Source organism: Cuculus canorus, chromosome 4, assembly GCF_017976375.1.
Source record: "Cuculus canorus isolate bCucCan1 chromosome 4, bCucCan1.pri, whole genome shotgun sequence".
Lineage (NCBI taxonomy): Eukaryota > Metazoa > Chordata > Aves > Cuculiformes > Cuculidae > Cuculus > Cuculus canorus.
In genome coordinates, this window is record NC_071404.1 from 16195877 (window position 1) to 16220540 (window position 24664).

Below are 24664 nucleotides of genomic sequence, written 5' to 3' on the forward strand. Positions count from 1 at the left end.
GCAATGTTGCACCCATTTTTAAAAAGGGTAGAAAAGACGACCCTGGAAATTACGAACATGTCAGCCTCACCTCTGTGCCTGGGAAGGTCATGGAACAGATCCTCCTAGAAGCTATGCTAACACACATGGAGGATGGGGAGGTGATTAACGGCAGCCAGCATGGCTTCATCAGGGGCAAATCCTGCATGACCAACTTAGTGGCTTTTATGATGGGGCAACCGCAGCACTGGACATGGGTAAACTGACAGACGTGATCTATCTGGACTTCCGTAACATCCTTCTCTCTAAATCGGAGAGGTATGAATTTGACGGGTGGACAGTTTGGTGGATTAGAAACTGGTGGGATGGTCGTATTCAGATAGCAGTAGTCAATAGCTCGAAGTCCAGATGGAGATCCGTGACGAATGGTGTCCCTCAGGGTTCTGTACTGAGACCAGTGCTGTTTAATATCTTAATCAATGATATAGACAGTGAGATTGAGGGCACCCTCAGCAAGTTTGCAGATGACATCAAGCTGACTGGTGCAGTTGCCACACCAGAAGGACACGATGTCATCCAGAGGGACCTGGACAGGCTGGAGAAGTGGGCATGTGAGAGGTTCAACAAGGCCAAGTGCAAGGTCCTACACCTGGGTCAGGGCAATCCCCGATTTCAATCCAGGATGGGGGATGATGTGATTGACAGCCACCCTGCAGAGGACTTCAGGGTGCTGGTTAATGAGAAGCTCAACATGAGCCAGCAACGTGCGCTCACAGCCCAGAAGGCCAACTGTGTCCTGGGCTGCATCAAAAGAAGCGTGGCCAGCAGGGCGAGGGAGGTGATTCTGTCCCTCTATTCCTCTCTCGTAAGACCTCATTTGGAGTACTGTGTGCAGTTGGAACTAGATGATCTTTAAGGTCTCTTCCAAGCCAAACTATTCTATCATTTATGATTCTTGCACCTGACAAGGAAACTAGTAATGAAATAGTTGCATAATCGACAAGCCACAGTAGCTTCCAAAATAATTTCTCTTTCTCTAACTACTTGTCTAGTCTACTAGCACCCACACAGCAAGGAAGGAAATCTTGAATAGGCTTACCTTTCCCAGAGACCTACTTCAACCTACACCAGGTTCTCAGGTGAACTATCACAACTACCCAAGGACATGACGATTTTGAAAGGTTAGTGTGCAGTAATAGCGAAAGAATTAGTTCAAATCTATATTGAAACTACAAATAGAACTACTGTAAACTATACCTCATATCTTCTTTTGCTAAAAGATGCTTAAACAAAGATTTCTGCTTAATGCTTTCTTGGTAAGTTGAGATTTACTTTTGTTTTTAAACAGTAAGTTTAAAAAATTACAACCAGTGTAGATAGTGGGAAGATGGTGTAATTCATTAATCAGTTAAAAAGTTGTAAAAAAGATTTCTTCATAATTTGTAATGCTAAATACATCAATCTTGTAAAAAGAACTGCTTTGTCTTCCTGTTACCACATCCCACAAAGAGGTTGTCTCCTTGAAAAAGGAAAACATTTTATCAGATACACACTTCACTGACTGAAGTATTATAAAATTTTTCTTCTGTTCTTAGCATAAAAATGCTTGTATTTCCAGGCTATAAATAAAAATTTATGCCAAGGATTTAACACAAACTATCAGGAAAATCAGGATTCACCACACTTTTAGCAGCGATATTGTTAGATTTTACAGAAAAACTATTATCCAAAAAAATTGCAAAGTTTCATCAAAGATGTGTTACAAAAACATACTTCCATATATCTGAACATAGTCTTACCATTCAATAACAAAGTAAATTACGTTGTCATGAATAAGAGACAGATATAAGACTGGTTTATGGGAATGACGAAGTCATAAGGCATGTGACAGATACCAAGCAAAACAACTGCATGATTTAATTTGACTGATATAGTCAACTGAAAAAGAACCTTTTCTTCCATAGGCTTCCAACTAAAACAAATAACCCAGCTAGCTCAGAGTCAAAAGATTGTTAAAAAATGTGCTCTGCAAAGCACTACAAATGTCAAAATATCCAGATTTCAATGGACCCGCAGAGGGAGTGTCTCTCATGGCTCAGAATACATATTAAAAACTTTGATCACAACAGGGTCCTGTGACATTACCAATTGCTGAAAGTTTCTGTATTAATGGTCTATAGGTGGGACTCCACCTGAATTGAAAGAACAGATTTAACTTCAAGCTGATAGCAAAAAGATCTGGTTGGTCTTAGTTCTCACGGTGATGTAGAGGCTAAACCACTTCCATATTAAGATCTCAACCTCAAATGCAAATCAGATGATAAGTCACTGTAATTAATAAAGAACATGCAAACTTACACAGAGATCAATTTTTCATGCAAGCAGAAAGGCAAAAAGGACATGCAGCAGACAAAGTTCTCAATGGTTTGATATGTGAAGTACAATAACAGTTCTATATCATATCCCAAAATAACAGCTTTCTTAAAAAAAAAAAAAAAAAGACAAGACATCTACCAGGACTATCTTTTTCTTACTTACAGAATCTCCTGTCTTGGCTGACACGAAATGGCTACTGAAATTGTTTCTCTGACAAAAACCGTTGGTGCTTGTCAGCTTCACTGTGCGCATATGCTCCAAGTCAACTAAAAATAAGTTGAAAAAAGGAAAAATTACTACAATGGAGCCCACTTAGTTACCTATCTCAGAAATTATTCATCAGAAGCACATCAGATGTAATCTCTTCCTTTACAAGATGTAGGCAAATTGAGTTTCTTTCTCTTAGAGTATTTGCCAAAATAAAAATAATTCACTCAGGTATATTTTGCTTGTAAAACTAAAATTAAACTACAATTAAAATTGTATTATGTAGTCAAATGCAATAATTCATACTGAAATAAAAGAGATAATTATTTCTGGATACACAAAGAAATTTTGTAACCATTTACTGACAACTACATAGAAAAACCTGAGACCGAACTAAATTTTGTGCGTTGTGTTCGCAAAAGCACGATACACTGGAGATCCAGTGTAATCTAAAGACTTTTACAAAATAGAGTCCACCAAGTAAATCTGAATCTACGTATTTTTTCTAAGTAAAAAATGTGAATGAATTAGAGAATTTTATTACAGAATATAGCACAGCAGAAGCATTTACTATAATTAAAAAACTGAGCTGAGTAAAACATCAATGCTTAGCTACTTGCACATGAAGTTTTCAATTCCAGAAATGCATGGTTTAGAAAATTAAAGAACAGCAAAATGCCTATTTCAAGAATTTTCATTTTTATCATTTTACAACCATTGGAAGCAGAGCAAACTTTCAAATAGTATTTTATGTTGAAAAGCGCTGGTTGCTTCCAAACCAACATGGAACTCAGGCCTTGCACAGGTTTTATTGTGTACATTCCAGTTTCTCCAAATCTGATCCTAAGGTAACTGGAAACTATATTGAACAGTTTCTCTTTTTATTGCATTACAGTTCCTATAAGGGTGTTGACTCAATGCCGTCAAATTATAAGGCAAATATATTCAGAAGGATTTAAGGACAACCAGGCTCTTTGAGTCAATACAGGAAAAAAAACTTAAACTGATTTCCTGAGGAAGGGACCCAACTGACTTGTAAAAACTTGTAAATTTGCAAATCTAGTAAGCCTGCATAATAGTGTCATTTGATTATCAGCTGAAAAAAATGCTACCCTACTACATAAAAGGCTTTATTTTAAAATTATATTGGAGGTCTTTAATTTGTAGGCTCTGGAGATTTTCTTTTGGAGATTTTTAGTCTAACAGGGGATTCCTACACCCCATTTATACTGCTTACCTTGGTTAATGTGGAGGTTTTGCCACATATTAGTGTTCCTTACACATCAGTAAGGCTTTGTTTATAAGAACAGGCCTAAAATCATCCAGTTACCACAGGCATTAATTTGTGAAGGACTAAAATACTAAGCTAATAACACTAACATTTGTAGTACAGTTTTTCATAACACTAGAGGTAGAATACATAGTTTCATAAAAAAAATGAGAATACATTTACTGAGATAAACCACAAAGTCGATAAAAAATTTTTTTAAAACTCCTGCAGTCTACGTAACAGTTACTTTATCTGAAAAATAACTACCACAAAAGAGCCTCTGTTGAAATGCTTTCAAGAATAAAATACAGCATCCTGCCTAACCCATAATATTAATTATTATTTTTACTCTTCACATATTATCTTTAAGTGCAGCTTGGACAACACGACAGTGAGATTACTGTTTTGGTAAAAAAAATATTTTTTTTCTTCATTTTCATTTGACAAGCTCTTAAAGGAACTTTAACCCCACCTACAAATTCTGCTCACTATATTTCTTTTACTATACCCAAATTCCAAAAACCTACACAAGGTTACAATAAAAACAGGTAGATAGACAGATAGCATTTACATGATAGCCCTCTAAAATACTATGACATGCTTACGTTAAGTCTATGAGAGACTGTAACCTATGAACTTGTCTTTAAGCTCTATTTCCCAGGAAGGAAAGAGTAGGGAGTGGAAGAACACAACAACATGCTAAAAAGCTGATGAATTTTCAGGAAGAAAATGTCACTGCCATACTGGAAATCGTATCCTCAACTGCCTCCTATGTTCTATTTGAAGAAACACCAAGAATAATATATGGTCAGTGGAGAACATACTTCACTAGAGTAGAGAAATCAAAAGCACACAAGACGTTAGAATCTAACAGACTGGAAGTGAAAAATCAAGCTGAAGTTATTTTTCTGATTTTGTGTAATTCTCAGTCCCTCCCAACATATAAGTATTTCACTTTGTGCCTTTCAAATTATGGGCAGTCTGCTGCGAACTGTACAGTTACTGTTACGCCAGATAACTGCCAGGCAACTGTCCATGTGCACACTCCCCAGCCCATAGCAAATGCAAGGCCATTCATGTTACATTAGCGCTCAATGAAAGAGGGCACAGTTTTAGTACAAGAAAAGGGTTTCAAGCGTTAATAAATATTTAACTACAAAAAGCTGCAGCTTATAGTCAATGAAAGATGACTATGCTAATTCAATTTACTTTGCATTGCCACAGGCTATGGGCACAATCATAGACAGTTACTGAAGATCAGCTAAAACGCAGTGAATAGTTACCCTTACCCTCCAGTCCCTTTCCTTTTTGAACATCTGACATTGGTCAGCTCGACAGGCAGAATTCTTAGCACACCAGGAGATAAGTCTTGTCCAGCTTTTATTTAGACACCACAGCAAAAAAGACTTTAAGGAGGGATTTGGAGGAGAAAAATGATTTTCTAAAAAGATGTTTATAAGGAATGCAGGGATTTTAACAGCTGGCCCATGTGGGCTGGTTTGATGAGCCAATTAACAGCAGGAATAGATATCTTCGGATGAAGGATGATACTAGAATGCACTTAAGCCATGAAAAGTTTAAAGGAAAAGATAAATAAGTTTTGGATAGAAAGAAAGAGAAACAGAAACATAAATACAGTTTGATTTTACAAAGCACGAAAATGATCTTGCAGAATATTCTAAATGACTAAATAACATTGACTTGGCCAAGAAAAAGGAATTACTGAAATTAAGATGCAAAACAAGAACCTTTTAACTGTGGTAATGGTTATAATAGGCTATATCTAAGAATGGTCTCAAAGAAAGAATCTGCAAGATTTGGACACACATCAAACACACTTAGCAAAAGATCCAAAGCAAAGTTTACGTGCCAGATGGCACAGTCATCTTCATCTGAAGAGAATGACAAAGACAACAGCAGGTGAAAGTTAATAGGTCCATTTTTACCAACTAGAATTTAAATTGATGGCTAGAAATTCACTATTCTAAAGAAGACACAAAGATTTTAGCTTCAAAAGTGAAAACAGATTTAACTATTTGCAGTGTCTCTAAAGCAGACACACAAATGTTACAATCCAGTTCTTTGCATTAAACCCTTGAGCAAACTCTCCTATCTACATTAATAAATTATGTTTTTTCTGATCACAAAAAGCTAGAGCAACTCTAAGATGTGTAAATTTTACAGAATGCAGTGAGAACACTTCTTCAACCTATCATTTCTAAAATGATAGAGGTCCTAAAAATGGGACGAACAAGAATGGCAGTTAGAAGCCAGCAAAGCAATAGTTAAAGGAGTATAAGAATGTTGCTAATTACCTGGCTGTACTGGAACCACTGATGCATTTAATGCAAACCATGTTTGCATTAAATGGAATACTTAGACAAACCACACGAGAACTGGAATCAGAAGAAGCCATGAGAAATCACGAACAATGGGAAAGGGAGAGAAATAAGTCATAGTATTGTTTCCCTGGTTGGCCTGATGAGGAAAGCAAAAGAGGCTTGTCAGCCCCCAAAGACATTCTGAAGTCTCTTTCTAAGAAAAATGCATCCACAATATCGGCTGCTGCCCATTTTTGTGCCCAAAATACATACTGAGAGGCTCATGTGACAACTACAAAAAAAAAAAAAAAAAAAAAAAAAAAAAGGCAAACCATGGTTGTCCAACCAGATGATGTCCAAAAATTACCTCTGTTGTCTTAGTTGCCCCTCTTTGGTGACTCTAACTAGTCAAGAGTTCAACCTTTTGTTTCTCTGGACTCAAACCAAATATTCCCTTTCAAGCTTCTCTGACGCAAAGAGCTATTTCTATTAAAGTTAGGGAGATAAACTGCTGCTCCATAACTAACAGACCCATATGTGTTCAAATGTACAGGTATTCCATTAAGATATAATCACAAGAAAAATACATTAGGAATTCAGATACGACAGGCACCAACCCAGACAACTGAAAAATCTCAATTAGCAGATGAAACATCTCACTTTGCAGATGAAACCAGCATGGATCAGTGTCTGCTGTAGCAGAAGCAGGTAAGGCTTAGACTTGTTTATCATGAACTCTGCAAAGTTCAATTTTGATTTGTAGGTGAGACTAAACAGAGATCTAGTGAGGTTAAAAAAGAACACAGAATCTAGGAGACAAGTATGAAACTCCCATAGAAATCCTAAAGATACTCCCCATAAGGCATTCCTGCAAATGTGAGGAAAAAAATATCAGGTAAGAGGAAAACTGTAGTCCTTTCAAGTTGTGATTTAATCAAATCTCTCCTATCCTATCTTCAGGTGATTTGCAGAAACAACATTTTCATTATTCTTTTAATTGCTACTATACATCACTTATTTGCAGTGAAAAGCTGATACAGTGCTAACTCAAAATGGAAATGGAAATTGTATTTTAAATGACTGCCTGCAAGACTAGATACCAAATGATAGAAAAATTCTGAGCAAACACTTGAGACAGTATAAATAGTAATTCAAAGTCAAATTTATATATAATTTTACTTGAGAAACTAAGAGTCGGTTACTGAAAAATTAGTTTATTTGGTAGTAGCAAGGCAGTAAAAAAACACTAGAAAGTGCTAGATAAAACACAAATGGTTGGTTTACAACCTACCCACACACAGCCACTCAACAGCAATTCAGTCTTGATTGAATAATTACACTATTTTTCACTTGAGACTCTGAAACAACTAATGGTAAATTAATTAATGCCATATTTGTTTCTCTTACAGTATTTAGACTATATGTACCATTTCTTTAAGACAAAAAAAGACTTACAACAAGCCACATGACACCACTGCACAGGAACAAATGAGCATTTCCATTCCATTCCACCATACACACACAAAAAACCAATAGTCAAGCAGCTTAAACACTATTTTAGATCACCTGCTTCACTGAAATTAACTAGAACAAATATAATCAGTTCACCAGAGTTTGCTTCAAGAAATAGTGTGATATCAAATCCCACAGCTGTATTGCCTTAAAATTACAAAAAAAGTGTAACAATTTACCAGAGTAATACAACTAAGTACTTTAAAAAAAGTATCATCAGTTACAAGAATTATGAATGTTCTAGTTTTTAATCTTAAAAAATGATGAAAATGTAATAATAGTGTGTTTTTTAATATTGTCACTCAAGCCAATAACTGCACATTTTCTAAGAAGACAGCAAAACACCATTCATGCAGAATGTAGAGGCTGTTACCCAGGCTGTTTACTTCCCTTTCTCACAGGGCTGACAGTCTCTACTTTCATAACATCACTGGAGAACTCCTCCAGGTAAAACTATCATTTTTAAAAGTCGGAAAACACCCATTTTGCATTAATCTTCCTTTCAGATAATTCTGGAAGAAATTCTGGAAACACAAATATATAACTTGTTCAGGTACTTCCAGGCAGCTGAAAAAATAGTGACAGTGCTTGTTCAGAATGGCCTAAACAGCTGAGTTGCATGCATAATGTATGTTAAGCAAGTCTGAATGTTTCATAGTTTGTTGGCATTCCTCCTGGATCATGAGACTACACTTGTAAATTATAGGCCACTATACAGTCATTTTGGACAATTATACCAGCAATAACTAACCATTTTCTAAGCCATACGCATGAAAAGAAACACAAAAGAGACAGTTCAGAGAATTTCAGTAAGAGACCCCTTTCCACTCAAATCTAACCGTCTTTCACTTTCAAAGACTGCAATTGTAATAACTGTGAGGGAATTTGTTACAAAGGGGCAGTTATCTTAGTTAAGCTAAACTTTTTGTTTTATTGATAATTACAGTACTCGCTATTAAAATTTGTATTAATGCATAAATGAATTTACAACTTTCTGGTTTTGTAGTTACTGTGCATATTAAAACTACCTCATATTTGAATACTTCATATTTGAATACTTCATATTTTCATTTATCAAAGACAGGTTTAACGTTATAAGTAAATATCTATATTAATCTGTGGCACTGCACAAAAATATATTCTTTTATAGTGTGCTGTGAAAAAAGAAATATAAATCTTTCTGCAAAGTATTTGCAGCTGTTCACACAAGGTATACAATTACATAATGTTTAAATAATGAGCTATCACGATTAGCCCACACAGACATGACAAGTAAAACGCTTTAATAATTTATTAATTTGATTTACATGTGCTTAAAATTATGTACATATTTTCTCTTCTGAAAATACTCCAGGGTCATGAAAAAGGAGGCTATATATGACGATCTTTTTCTATCCTATCTTTTTTTTATTATTATTCCAGATTGACTTTTTAAAAACAAACCTAGCTTGAGCACCTGAAAATCTAACAGGGTGGTGAAGACAATACTGCCCTACATTAATATCTTCATGCAGTACAGACTGTTTGACAAGCTGAGGCAGTTTAATTTTGGAGTGTGACGTTTCAGCTTCTCCCATGCATAAGCAAAAGCACATGAAAAAGAGCATAAAATATTTCTCTAAGATATGCCAAAATAGCCACTATTCTAAAGAATAAAACAGAAATCATGATGAATACTGAGAGCCGCATTCTGAGTAACAGGACCACTTTATCAGAACTCTGCCCCTCAGCAGACCGTAGCTTCGTAGGTCCCTCAACTCTGGCCTTAAGAAACCCCTCTCAAGCCTTCTCTGCCATAAGCAATATTACCCAATTTGAATTCTAATTCTGTCAATGCCCCAAATAAAATAATTTTTAAAAAGCAACAAAAAAATCTTCCTAGCTTTGTATTGCTCAGCTTATCAGTGCCCTACTGCTTTCCCACTAAAAAAATGGAGGTATTTCAATATGTCTTAGTTTCTAAAGAATACTTGAATGGGCTGCTTAGAACTTCAAGCAGCACATTTTCTACTTAGGCACAAAGGTTCTTTCTGTGCAAATTAAAAATTTATCTAATAAATATCTGATGCTATTATTATTATCTGATATAATAATATATCAAGAATTATGCAGAAATAATAATGAATTAATGTGACAAGAAACAGTAGTAAGTACGATCAGACTTTGTGCATCACCAAACTCTTTAAAAATTAGTTTTGATTACTAAAGCACATACTTCTTGAATATTCAAACCTAAACACTGGAGTGCAAACTGCTTTTTGTAGTTAAATTTTTATTAGTACTTTGAATCTTTTTCTCACACTAAAATTGTATAGCTGCCAAGAAAGGAAAACTCTTTCATAGAAGTCCCCAAAACTCTGCCACTACTCTGATTTAAGGAAGCTCAAAATAGAATATAAATATAGTTCCAGTACAGATTTTCTCAGTAATTTTTTTAGGTTATCAAGAAAACATCTAGAGTGTTGATCTGGTTATACTCACATCAGACAAACTACATGTCACATTAACTACCTCCAGGAAGTTATTCCAAACACAAAATAAACTGTTTATGCCCCTTCTCAGATAGATAGCATGACAGATTGTTATTAGTTGAAGACAGATGAAATACATTAATTTGATTGCAAGCATGTGTTTACTTTCTCACTGTCATGTACACTCTGCTGCTGATGCTTCTCTATGAGGGCACAGTAACAAATCAAACGTTGTATTAGAAGACTTGCTAAGGCAGAATAATAAAAGCTGGTGCTGCACTTTATTACTTAAAAAACTATACTTAACATTTCCAGCCACAACAGGAAATTACTGGTTTCAGAAAGAAAAAAAAAAAAAGACAGCTCAAAGACCCTTGTAATTTATACAAAACATTGTAACACTTCCTTCTCTAAAAAAATCAGAATTCAGCAAACATGCCTGCCAATTATTAAAGAAAAACATAACTTTCAAAATGCCAAATCTATTATTTGAGCTTCTTCTAAAGCAAAAGACAAATCTAAGACAAAAAAATGCATGCTTAATATGGGAAATGACAAGTGAGCAATTCCTAGGTGTCTGGTTAAAAACAGAAAGGCATCTTGCCCATGAAGTTCGTTTTGCCTGATTTTATGCGTACCTCTCTTATGGGCCTCCACTTATTTGTAGAAAACCTATGTGGAATTCTCTTTCCTCTCAAAGAAAGACGTACAAAGACATACATAAAAGCTCTGACAAGCTTCTTAAAATAAGTGTACTCAACACAATAGAATCAAACTGATGATGCTAACACTTTGTTCTAAATCAGGAAATAAGAAAGAATGTATTTACCATTACAAGTTCCCCTTGATTTGTATTTATGGAAGTAGCTGTAGTCTTTAAGTTCTCTACTTAAAAACACCTCATATTAAATGAAACTTTCAAATACTGTTAAATAATAAAGGATTACAGCATTTTTTCTAAATATATAAAACACAGTAATTCTTGTCACCTTTGGAAGACAAAAGCTTAATAAGGTTAACGTTTCCAAGATTTAAAATGGGTTTCTATAAAAAGCAAGAGCAGCAGCCAGAAGCAAATGTCTCCATCGCAGCACATCAAGTGCAGTTAACTACAGGGGACACAACGTGACAGGATTCTCACCTAATAACAAGCATGTATAATGTTTGATAGATGACAGATTGTTTTTAAGAAGATATGCTAACCTTTGCAAATCCAAATAACAGGTATCTTTTCATACCAAAGTAAAATTGCATTTGAAGAAAAAAAGAATATACTCAAGTTTCTTTTCAAAACTTGAGTATATTTCAAGACGACAGATGACTGGCTTACACAGCTTGAATAGACAGTTAAAGAGAAAACAATATTTTTTTCTCAGTTTGACATTTCCCATTTTCTGTTTTCAATAAATTCTTGGCAGAAATTCTTGCAACCATTTATCATTTGACTAAGCAAACTAAGATTACACTGCTAGTTATAATCTGATCCCTTATGTTAGGTACCCATATTCCTAATGCAGACAATCTTGGAAACAAGTATTCAGAAAATATGATACTATTAAACAAACACACAATTGAGTGACCTTGTAGTATTATCTTAAGATTAAAACATAAGTGGAACAATTTTGTTTTTTTTTCCTTTTTAAAAGGGTGTCTTAAGGACATAAAAAGCAACACAGGAGATTGAAATGTTGACTCTCATCTCTTCACCCAGCAACTCAAGTGACTAAGTACATGAAGATATATCTATATAGCTACGTCTACATAGACAGTAGCATAGCAAAGACATGACCAAGCTAACTTGACGTGCATTAATCCGGGCACAAGGAGTTTAGAAGTGGCAGTGCAGATGACTTTACCACATATCTCTGTTTACTGTCTGCAGCGTACAGACCTAAATAAATACGCCCTTAGGGTAAGAGTAACAAATCAAGTGGGGGTGTGAATGAAAGAACATGAAACACTTGCGCATACTGGTATGGAAAGTAGTGAAGAGCCCAGCTTCAGCAAATACATTAATGTACTCTTTCTCAAAAGCAACATGTCGCCGGACTTTCATGTTTCCTGATTTCACACCTTTGGTTAATTACTTTTTACTTTCTACACATAAATGTGTCCTAAGATTATAAGCTGTTCCTGGAATGACAACAAGTTGTTTACTGTCACCTTTTATCCAGCCAGACTCTTACATGGCCCTGATCCCCAGTTTATAAGCACACTGCAATTTGTGTAAGCAATTTGCAATAAGCACAGATCATTTGCTGATTCTCTTCCCAGTAAATTAGGCAAATACTATTCTTATTTCTACAAATAAAAAATGAAAGACATATGAAAATATATGAAAATTTAAAGCCTTTCTTAAACTCAGGATTCAGTGAAACTTCATGTCAATTTGTTACTTTGTGGACTAAATAATCTTTCATTTTCTTTAACACTTGTGTTCAGGCTTACTAATCTTTGTGCCAATGAGAAAGTTATTAAGGAAGTAAAATTAAGTGCTACTAAGTTAAAGCTGTTAATTTGGACTCAAAACATCTTTATAAATAGCTATTACCTGAAGATGAGAAGAAATGAGAAAATGGCTGGGACAGCAGAATACCCTTGGCTGAATTTTCCTTGCTGTATTAATCCAATTATAAAACCCACTGGGCAGTCACAGTTGCCAGCACAACACGTGAAGGCAGTTGGAAAAGGTTTATTTGTTGAACAACACTGAGAAAGCAAAACAAAACAAACTAACCTAAAAGAACACAAACCATAATCCAGGATGCCCAACAGCTGGAATTCCAGTCCCCAGAGACACACTCTAACATATTGTCATTAGACAACGAAACATCTAATTAAATTAAAAATTATACAGTAAAAGCATTAGGGTGATCATCTCAGAGAAATGGCAATTCTGTTAATTAGGTATCATAACTCAAATAGAATAATGCACAAAAATATGCAATAACTATTTTGTGTCTCTAGCTGCAGCATTTCTTCTCACATTCTTTAAAGCTTCTACAAGCAATAAATATAATATTTCGATTTTTTGCTCTCTCACAAACATAGTAGTCAAACACGTTCATTGAAAGAAAAGTTTCAAGTGATATGTCATTTTCTAATTGCTAATGTTTTAAGAACACAAGAAGAAAAGTTATACCATTTAGAATCTATATTTTCTCTCACCAATATAACACTACCCTTTACAGAGCAATGTATGTGAAACACAGAATTATTTCATTATCTTGTTCGAATATTATTCAACATTGTGATGACCACAACATATATATTTTAAAATGTTTACATCAACTCCTCTACACAAATAAAATTCTATGAGCCTAACTTCAAAAAATAAGTTTCTTGTTAGATTATACATTACTATTTTTGATAGCAGTTTCTAAACTTCCCTATACCAAACTTTAATAACTGCCCAAGCACACCGAAATGAAATTTGCTAACATAAAAATAATAACAGATTCTTCTTTGATTCAACCTGAAATTATTTTTACCTGGATTACTAAAACATCATTAAAAAAACTGCTTTAATCTACTTATTTAGTAGAGTTACTAGTGACAATTGCTGGCCTTCAATAGGTTTTTTTTTTCACAAAATATTTCCCTCCTTGTGATCTATTTTTTAGGACAAAGGTTAAAAAATATATAAAAACAAAATCTTAATTTCCACTGATTAAACCATAGATATTCGTTGCTTTCATTTAACTTTTTCATAAACTCAACAGAGTGCAAAAAAGATATTAAAGTACTGTGATTACTTGAAATTCAAAGTTGAGTGGTTTTCTTTTTTTTTAATGTTCTTTAATACCTTAGTGAAGACACAAAGCTGTAATGTACTAAACATTCAGAAGATGGTGCTAGTCCAATATTTCTGCAAGCCACTGATGAGTCAGTTTTCTTTCATCTCTCAAAAATTTTCTCAGATTTTGATATATCTACTATATCATCACTGAATTTATCAATCCCAGGACAAGGCATAGTTACCCTCAGTTAAATACTAAGAAAACTACTAAATGATTCATCATTCTAAAATTCACAAGGTTTAATGGATTAACAGCCATAAAATATAAAGCTCATTATTATTTCATCAACTCAAGGTCTTGGTATCTTAAAACTCATACATTTCTTAGATCCTACCTTCAGTTACTCACATCTGTCTCCTTTTCCAGTTAACAGCAAGAGTTTCCAGCCACCGTTTCAAGACCTACTGATGCCACAACCGAAGCTCAGAAAATCTCACCAACCTGCCCCACTCCTGGTTGCTCATTCCTACCCTCATGTCATATCACAGTGCTCTGTTCTCTCCTCACCTACTTAGGAGACCATTCAATGTGTAGGAGAGCTTATGAAGCTCAATCAGTTGATCCATCTTAAAAATAGATATTACTTTTTGCAATGTTGTGTTTAACCCAGATCAACTCACAGATCCAATTTCCCACAGGGTAGTGGTGCTATCTTCAAGCTATAAACCAGCTTCATCACACAGTCAAACAACAGTGTATCTGCAGCCTCCTGTGAGCTGAGGAGGGCCAAATTCCTTGTCAACATTCAAAAGGGTAGGCAAGTTAACAAAGTTAGCCTCACGACCACGCATGATAAAACAATTCTTTTCACGTTATTAGAGGCAGATACCTCCTTAAGAGATTAAACACAGTCTGTAATTACAGACTGAATACAAAAAAATTCCCCTTGACAAACCCCCACAAAATGTTAAGACACATTTGCAGTTCTCCCTATAATTCAAAAACATTCCAGTGCCTTGTAAGCTAGGTATAGTTGTACAAGTAATTTCATCCAAAAAAAACAGTATATCTGGACATAATATAACACCAAGCAAAAAGATTTATCCTTACATAGCAATAATGCATAAGAATATATTGCAGAGTAATATATTTCATGAAGCCACAGTGCTATTAATGAACTATTAATACAACACTTCTTCCTATAAAAAGTTTTTACCTAATAGATAACACTTCCTCACAGGACCCACTCCACCATTCTTCATAGCTGCTGCTGCACCCACCTCTGCAGACCGTTTCCATAGGTACGCTTCTGCTGATTTCATGTCAAATAGCCATGTTAAAGAAAAATGACTGTCCTCAAATGTGATGCTTTTGTACAGTTCTCTGAATTACTTGTTCTTAGCAGAGCAACCCAGGTCAGCTCCAGTGTCCTTCCATGCCTGATTCCATTGTTGCTTCCAGCAGATGTAATAACAAGTTGGAGACACTTACTGCTTCTCCTACGTACTCCTCTGGGAGCAATCCCACAACAAAAAATATAAATGAAATTAAATCATTCACTGGGATAGAAAAACAAGCCTTAAATGTTCAAATATCAGGCCAAGTCAGTATTATTGTTATTACAATAAACATCCAGCATTAAGCAATTTCAGCCATCAGTTCTTCTTCCAAACTTTTTTCAGTGTAGAAGCAAGACTAGCACATATCTGAGTGAAATTGCTCAGTTACTAGGCAATTTATTACTGCTTAACTGTTCCATGTGGATCAAATCTTGTTTGACAGCAGCCCAGTATTTCTTCCATTTGGAAGCTTTTGTAACTAATTATTCCCAAGCCAAACTGTTTTCAACTAGCAGTTAAAAAATTAATAGTACAACTCAACTTTATGTTAAATTACTTTTTCTAAGAAAAAAGTAAGACTGCTTAGTAAAGAAATGGAACATACTTTGATTAACTATAGAAGGAGAAACGAAAACCAAATGTATTCAGATCAAGGATAGTAAATTTATCAGCTGTTTATTAGACTGAGTGACAACATCTCAAAGACTACAAAGAATTGAATTAAAATTATTTCTATTTCAATAACAGAACATTTTCAAACCAGGCAGTAGAAACAGGACTGCCCAAACCTCTTTCACACATGCCAACTCGCACATCATTATCACTAACCAGTCAACCAAACAAAAAAAAATCCTTGAATTTCAAACAATATATCAGTCATTCATTCATCATGGTGTTGAAGAACTGTTCCTGTCTCCAAGTAGAATAAGCATAGTTTCTTTCTTCCTGACATAAATCTCTAACATGATGTGAACACTTCAACCCAGAACTTCATTAACTTAATAGAAGGCTATATTTTATTCAGATACTGACAAAAAGCTACAAAAGCTCTTCCATAATATTTATATGTACTATTTTTATAAATAAATTAAAAGCATCAAGTACTGGAGACAGTAAAATAATACACTAATATTGCAACTTTAGTCTCAGATGAGCAAGAGAAACTAACTCCAGTTGGAGGCTGGTCCAACCAAATCCAGCTGGAGGCCAGTCACAAATGGTGTTCCCCAGGGCTCAGTTCTGGGTCGAGTTTTGTTCAATAACTTCATCAATGATCTGGATGAGGGGATTGAGTGTACCCTTAGCAAGTTCACAGATGACACTAAGCTGGGACGAAGTGTTTATCTGCATGAGGGCAGGAAGGCTCTACAGAGGTATCTGGACAGGCTGGATGAATGGGTGGAGACCAACAGGATGAGGTTCAATGAGGCCAAGTGCCAAGTCATGCACTTGGGACATAACAATCCCATGCAGCACTATAGGGTTGGGGAAGAGTGGCTAGAAAGCTGCCTAGCAGAGAAGGACCTGGGGGTGTTGGTTGTCAGCCAACTGAATGTAAGTCAGCAGTGTGCCCAGGTGGCCGAGAAGGCAAATAGCATCTTGGCCAGCAGGACTAGGGAAGTGATTGTCACCTTGTACTTGGCATTGGTGAGGTCTGCATCTCAGAAGCAAAACTTCATTAAGTGAATTGCAAAACCACCTTCTCAGACTAAGGTGAGTGTCGTGGGGAATGCAACAACAAGAAAAGCTGAATTTGAACAGATATATGCAGTCCCAAAATTTTTTGTCAAGATTCCCTTTAATTTGAAAATATTAAGCAAATTAACATTCAGCTGTGACTTCTTTTTGTAAACTTTTGTGTTTTCCTAGATGTTCCCTAAAACAAAGACAATATCAACAGTTTCTGCTTTGTTCAATTTTTATTTAAGTTAGAGAAATCAGCTACATCTGACTTACACTGGAATTTAGAAGTTGAGAGTGTTATTTTCCCAGATCATTAAGTCAGTCATAACCTCTAATGGCTAAACAACTCCACTCTACTTTTTACACTTAGGAGTCCTCCAGGATAAGCAGCACTTCCTTTGCTAGGTTAGAAAAGGAAGGGAAGAATAGGAGTCAAAAAGTTAACAAGAACCTTCTAAATAACTCCAAGATGTGATCTACTGATATTTTCTTTGTAATATAGCATACTCCTTTTCTAATACACATTAAGAGAGCATGGAGTTTCCGCAGGCATAATTTCCACGCATTAAGTTTTCAGAACTAGGATAGTAAAGAGCCTTTAGTTAAACAATTAAACATTCATTTAGGCCATCATTGAGCACTCCAAAAAACTGTGTCACTGTCGTAAGTCCATTTAAAATATATTTATAAAAATGTATTAGACATGTTAGATTTTCAGAACTTTGCAGCAAAACAAACTTCTTTAACATAATCTCAGCAAGAAGTGGAGTTTTGAGAAGTCTGTGTGACTAACAAGGCTGAATTTGTTAAGAGCAGATACTGTAAAGACCCCAAGGGCCTAAAATTTTTCACTACGGATTACTCAGATACTCAGTGCCTATCTATCCCACAGTCTTCTAAATTACTTTACCCAAAGACTTGTATTGAAAAATAAATGAGAGCCTGGGGGAGCAACCACAAGAACCCAGGTCCCGTTCTCTGAGCTGCACTGTTCCAAACAACCAGCTACAAAGTCATACACATAAATGCAGCTATACATCCTAAGGCACTGATAGCAAAACAGCAAGTGGGCATGTTTCGTCTGCTGTGCTGGAGGGTTTTTTTTGAAGGTAGGGTTGAGGAGCAGGAGTTGTAACAGCTCACAGTGTGGAAAAGTAATTTCATCTGTTTGTTTTAAGTCTGCTGTTTAATAAAATGGCATGAGATTTCCTTGGATTTTTATTGAAAAGATGCTATATAATTGTTCTCTTCTCACGCTTTTATACACCTGTTTGTTTTGTTCCTACTGCTAAGGAACTCAAACTATTTCAACCCTCTTCATATAAAATTTTTTCATTCCTGTTGTCATTATTGCTCTCCTATGCACACTGTGTAGAGTAGGACCACCTAAACTCTTCACAATTCTTGAGGGTAGTTCTGTGATTTATACCTAAAATTCTAATCCCAGCATAGACAAGAGTCCTGTGAGAGCTTTACAGGCATGAGGGATACTCACTGTGACAGAAGGAAATTATTCACTTGACATCTCGTTTGTTCTACTTGTTTCTTTTTCCTTTCAGAAACGATAGTAGAAAACATTTAGGGAATTCTGATTAAACAATGCAAAAATGAGATGTACAATGAACAGAAAGTGACTAACAAACTTTTTGGTTCTTGCTGGCTATAAGTCATAACATACTCACACATATAAGCAGAAAACAATGACAAATAACTTAAAAAGAATTTACATTACTAACCAACTCATCTGAAAGCCATATCGAACCTTCAAAGCCAAAACATTTAGCTGCTCATTGCAGGCTACACAACTGGGGGCAAAAGTGATACTGAAGTCATAACACAAGTACGGAAACCCAACCAGCAGTTATAAGTGTAACAAACCAACAAATACTAAGATAGACTATTTTAGTGACAGCACCAGTTAACCCAGGTAGTAATCTGCTGAGATTAAAAGACCAAGACACCTCAACAACCTCCATTTTTTTTTTAAAAAAAAAAAAAAGCAGCTTTGAAAAAAAAAACTTAAAAAAAATTATTATCATTCTGCTGTCCTACAAAAAGATCAAAAGACTTCACTGGAAAGAGCGCCTCAAGGGACATCTCACCTCAGCGGATCAGCACAAGTTACCATTCAAAGCTTGCTCTGTTGCACTCACACATACAAGGTTATATCTATACACTACATGCAGGCCCAGCCTGTGCTACAGCCACAGATCTGCCAGGCTTCCATCCTGTATGAAAACACATCCTGATGCATTCTCTGAGTATTAGCACACACTGACACAGTAAGCTTGAGCTAAGCAAACTTATTATCCTCCTGTCACAGGGTAACCTGGTGGGACCAGTCATACCTGTTCAGACAGACCACCACCATACATCCGTGAAGGTCTGCAGCAGTGATACCTCACTTAAGCAGTGCACCAGCTAAAACAGGTACGAAGAAAATTGCCCAAACAGATTCCAGAGATACATACATATGGTCATTAGGTCACAGAGCATCTTATACTCTAGCCCCCTCTCCTCATCAGTTAAGATAAAACGTTCTTGAAGGAACTATTTTTTTTCCCTCTCTGAATGCTCCTTGAAGTACAGAAGCTGGATTGAACAAGGAACAGTCCTCTTTCTTTTCTTTACTTTCTTTCCTCTTTCTTTTACATATTCAATGTCTGAATGAATTCGCTGCATGTTTCTGTCCAACTAATTAGTCAGATTTGGTAACTCAGACTCAAAAAAGAAATCTTATGATGACCTCAAAAGCCTAAGTCATGAGCAGGACTACAAAGCCTGCAAAATACAGTGTGAGGGAAGTATTATCATTCTAGCTTAGACTTGGAACTCAGGAGTTTCACTGAACAAGATCCCTCATTAAAATCAGATGGGGACAGATGTACCTACACAGTGGGTGGGCATGGGTGGAAATCAGCCTCTCCAACCTCTATAATGAGCAATTTCCCCAGATTCAAAGAAAAATTTCATAAGAAGTTAAAGAGAAATGGCAAGTTGCCTCTATTACAACTGGCCTAACTGCTTGGGCTGCTGCTACTATAAAACACAAGGTTTTTTCAAAGAAAATTATTGTTAAAACCATTTGGCTGAAAGTGAAGAGCTATTGAAAAGTACAGTCAAACTGGCAGCTTGCTCTTAAAATTTCCCCCACTACTTTTATAAGTATCGTTTTGCTTGTGGCTTTTAACAGCTGTTCACACACGCCTAAACTAGATGTGAACTTTTATTTTCCCAAAACTAAATGGGAAGCTTTAAACAGCATCTGATTTAATTTTTTTTTAATTAAGAGTTGAGGTTAAAAGGACTATGGAAATGGATGATGCAGCTGTGCTGATGCTAGGGAAAAGAATTCCAGAACAAGAAGTGAGGTAGAGTAAACACACAAAATAAGTTTCACAAAACTAAATGCACACTGCACTTAAGTTATTACACTAGCTAATGAGAAGTTAACTTTATGTTTCTTCAGAAATATTATCCAAAATTAAATTAAATTATATTTTGCTAGTATAATAGAATTTGGCTATGCTCTTCCCTCACAGCACTCCTAAAATTAATTTCAGAATGAAGTGGTTTCATAGGTTCCAGTATTATTCCCAAATAAATTTAGGAACTCAGACAACCCACACACAACTCAGATCTAGCTCACTAATATTGCCACATATTTACTGGTCTGGTTCTCAAAATAATTTAACTTTCCCTACATTTAAGTTGTCTTCTTGAAATAATTAAACATTTAGAATCAAATTTGCAACAGTACTGAGACACTAAAAAAAGCAAGCAGGCATCCCTAGTGGGACTTTAAATAAAGTACCAATAAAGTACTCAGTAACTAGGTTTAACCACATACGAAAATCCCACCAGACAGCAATCCATATTTTTAAGCAACACCATACTCACAAAAATCCTGCCCTTTTGGGCCATTTACTTAACACACAGCACTAGATATGAAATTCAAACAAACAAACATAAACTCACAGAAAGAATAAAAACACCATGTTTTATTTCTACTTGCACACCTTAAGTACAAAAGCACATAATGACAATATAATAATTCCGGATATCGCCACGTTTAAAGGTTCTTTCCTACTAAAAATCTTAGAAAAACTATATAAGTGTTTTTGAGGCAGAAAATCCATAGGATTATGAAGGAAATGCCACATTAATCCATGCAGATTATATGTCCTGTAGACCGCAAAAGCTCCAAAAGAAATCTTCTCCAGTGCACTAGTACAGTTACTACTTAAACCAAAGACCTCAGTAGTTCAACCTGCGAGCTTGTTCAGCCAGAGAAGCCACTAGATTTTTTTTGTAAGATGTCTAATACATTAAAAAAAAGTATGCAGAGTCACCCACCCTTCTCAAGACATAACTATTTAAAAAAGAAGAAAAAAAAAACTGGTGTCCATATCAGGCTGATGAAGCCCCACTCCCAGAATACTTATGAAAACCAACAAAATTAAGAGCATTCCCTTTGCATCAGGCACCATGGACTAGGTGTAAAGAGAATGGAGAGGATAAAACAAGTCCAAGAAAAGATACCTGTAATGTAGCCAGAACAGCAGAGCCTAAATGAGAGAGGCAGGTTGAAATGCAGAGATTCAAGGATAAGAAATAAAGTACTCATCAAAATATGAGAATCTGAACTAATCAAAAACAGGAATCCAGAATATCCAAGTAAAGTCCAATAAAATAACACTACAACCTGGGTCCTTGCCTAGGTTTCCTCTGGGACATAACTTGATACTGTCTTTGATTATATGAAGCCTTTATTTCTGTTGGGTTAGTTCCTCGCTGAATACAAGGCACAGTATGACAAATGAAAGCCAGATCACAAGTGAAATATTTAATGCAGGTGCATACCAGCTACATTTGCGCACTTTTAACACATCAAACATAACAAATAAAAATTCACCACGGGTAAACACATTGATAAAGCAAATATAGCACTACTGTTTCTGAACCTTCTACAAATAAAACCATGCTTTAAGAACTGAGATTAATATATTGTACATCACTGACAGATAAAATTATTCATAGTGCACCAATTAACAAAACATGTTTTGTATTAGAGCAGAAAAAAACCTCAACTTCTCTATGAAGTGGTTATAAGTCACTTCTTGTTTAGTTGCCTAATAGTACTACCTTCAGCACTACAAGTATACATAAATTAATTAGAAAAGTATCACTCAATGAAAAGACAAAAGGAACTATTAATGAACAATATACACTGAGCAGAAATACAACTCCTTAATAGTCCGCAACTTAGATGAAAAAAATTGGCCCAGTGATCCCAGAAATTGATATGCACTACAAATTAAGACCACAGAGATGCACACACTCCATAAAACGCACAAAAATAGGTGGCATGGAAACAGAAAATGCCAGTTCCCTTTGTCCAAAGGATACCAGAAATCTTGCTTTTCCCTCCTGTGAATCAGCATCACCCTAAACGTATCAGAAGCTAGCTCCCAAAAGGAGCACAGAGATTTTCCTGTCTTGAGGATTCTTAGCTGGAAGTGTTCTCCTCAAGTCAAACAACTATGAAAGCATATGCTCTGCAACCTAATAAAAAAGGCATACTATGGTGAAACTATTCAAAGTCAAACAAAAAGAAAGGGTAACCATTTTCATCAATAAAACAATTCAATCTGCTTGGGACAAGGAAAGCGGTTTTACTGCATGTTTGCTCAGTGTTTCCTTTGTACCTCACCTTGGCTTCCTCATTTCTGACTTTGTTTAGAGAATCACAGAATCACAGAATCACAAGGTTGGAAAGGACCCATTGGATCATCGAGTCCAACTATTCCTAACACTCCCTAAACCATGTCCCTAAGTACTTCATCCACCCGTTCCTTAAACACCTCCAGGGAAGGTGACTCGACCACCTCCCCGGGCAGCCTGTTCCAGTACCCAATGACTCTTACTGTGAAGAATTTTTTTCTGATATCCAACCTGAACCTCCCCTGACGGAGCTTCAGGCCATTCTCTCTTGTCCTGTCCCCTGTCACTTGGGAGAAGAGGCCAGCTCCCTCCTCTCCACAACCTCCTTTCAGGTAGTTGTAGAGAGTAATAAGGTCTCCCCTCAGCCTCCTCTTCTCCAGGCTAAACAACCCCAGCTCTCTCAGCCGCTCCTCATACGACTTGTTCTCCAGCCCCTTCACCAGCTTTGTTGCTCTTCTCTGGACACGCTCCAGAGCCTCAACATCCTTCTTGTGGTGAGGGGTCCAGAACTGAACACAGTACTCGAGGTGCGGTCTCACCAGTGCCGAGTACAGAGGGAGAATAACCTCCCTGGACCTGCTGGTGACCCCATTTCTGATACAAGCCAAGATGCCGTTGGCGTTCTTGGCCACCTGGGCACACTGCTGGCTCATGTTCAGTCGGCTGTCAACCAGCACCCCCAGGTCCTTCTCTTCCGTGCAGCTCTCCAGCCATTCTTCCTCCAGTCTGTAGCGCTGCATAGGGTTGTTGTGCCCCAAGTGCAGGACCTGGCATTTGGTATTGTTAAACCTCATGCCATTGGTCTCGGCCTTTGTCTCCTAATGGCAGCAGGGCTTGGGATCTCAGTAGAGATTGCACTGCCCAAGAGAAAAACTGATGGCCTTTCACAATGATCTATTCTAGTTTGGTCTGAATTACCAGACACGAAGCAAGAGTTACAGAGTAAAATATTATGACCTGTGCTATGCAGATCAAGGCTCATTTTAAAACTGGCTTTGTGGATAAAATCTCCAAAACAAATCTTGATTATTCTGATGTCAAAGGTAAAACAATACTGCTGACAGTGGAACTAGAAAATCAGTTTCAAATTTATGATTTTTCAGTTCCCTCCAAAAGCAGATCAGGAATATCCCAAAGCTTATCCCTACACACCCATCAATGTGACAAAAATAAAGGGTACTAGGCAGTGTGAATATCGTAATTAAAGATAATCATTCTATGATAATTTATTTCAAATTTAAGAGACGAGAGGAGCTAATAGTTGGTTTGGTGACTGTCAAAGAGCAAAACACCGGATTCATAAGTATACTTCAATTTCAGAGAAACCATGTACAAGACATTTTTCTGTCCATTTTGCTCTCTAGTGACCTGCTTCTATTTATTAGTTCATTGCCATGCTGTAAGTTTAAATATATGAAGGAAATGTCAATGTTCTTTCACTGCTTTTGAAGCCAATGAGACCACCTGGAACAAGTCAGGATAGGCACATACCACGGGATTGTGACACTGCTGTAGTACTTTTTCCTGAATAATAATTACTGTAGCAAGTGCGTAAAGCAGACAGGCTCAGTTGCATAAGGCTAGATGCAAGCTTTATGAACTGTAGAAAAGCATGATTAGTATAGAGGGGAGAATGTATTTCACACTTTTATTGTAAAGAACATGAGGATCTCACAGAAACTGCCAGAACAGATGTTGATAAATTGGGCCCTCAATCTGTAGCACTTTCCGGATTTTAAGCTGTATCCACTGGTCTGTAGAACATATTCCTCTCTTTTTAATATAATTCTTCTGTTTAGGTTCTTTAATAAATAAGTTTATGACTTTAGTACTGTTGCCAGCTGTTCAATTTTGATTTACTGTCACAGTCTGCTTTAATATATAGTGGCTTTTGTGGCTTACCCATATAGATTACATTTTAAGCTTCAAAATATCACTATAAAGCAGCTGGAAAAAGTACTGGCTGTGCTCAGAAACCAGTATTATTGCCCTAGTGATCAACCACTTAAACATGCAACTACACCAGCAACTACTCTCTAAA

At 36.2% G+C, this 24664-nt stretch overlaps 1 protein-coding gene across 1 annotated transcript in view; it reads right to left on the reverse strand.

The window, feature by feature from the left end:
* The window catches only part of RAB28 (RAB28, member RAS oncogene family), a 70479-nt gene that overhangs the window by 13325 nt on the left and 32490 nt on the right, over nt 1-24664 (reverse strand). Inside the window, 1 exon segment of the mRNA XM_009561608.2 lies at nt 2518-2621. Coding sequence (XP_009559903.2) covers nt 2518-2621 — 104 coding nt within the window.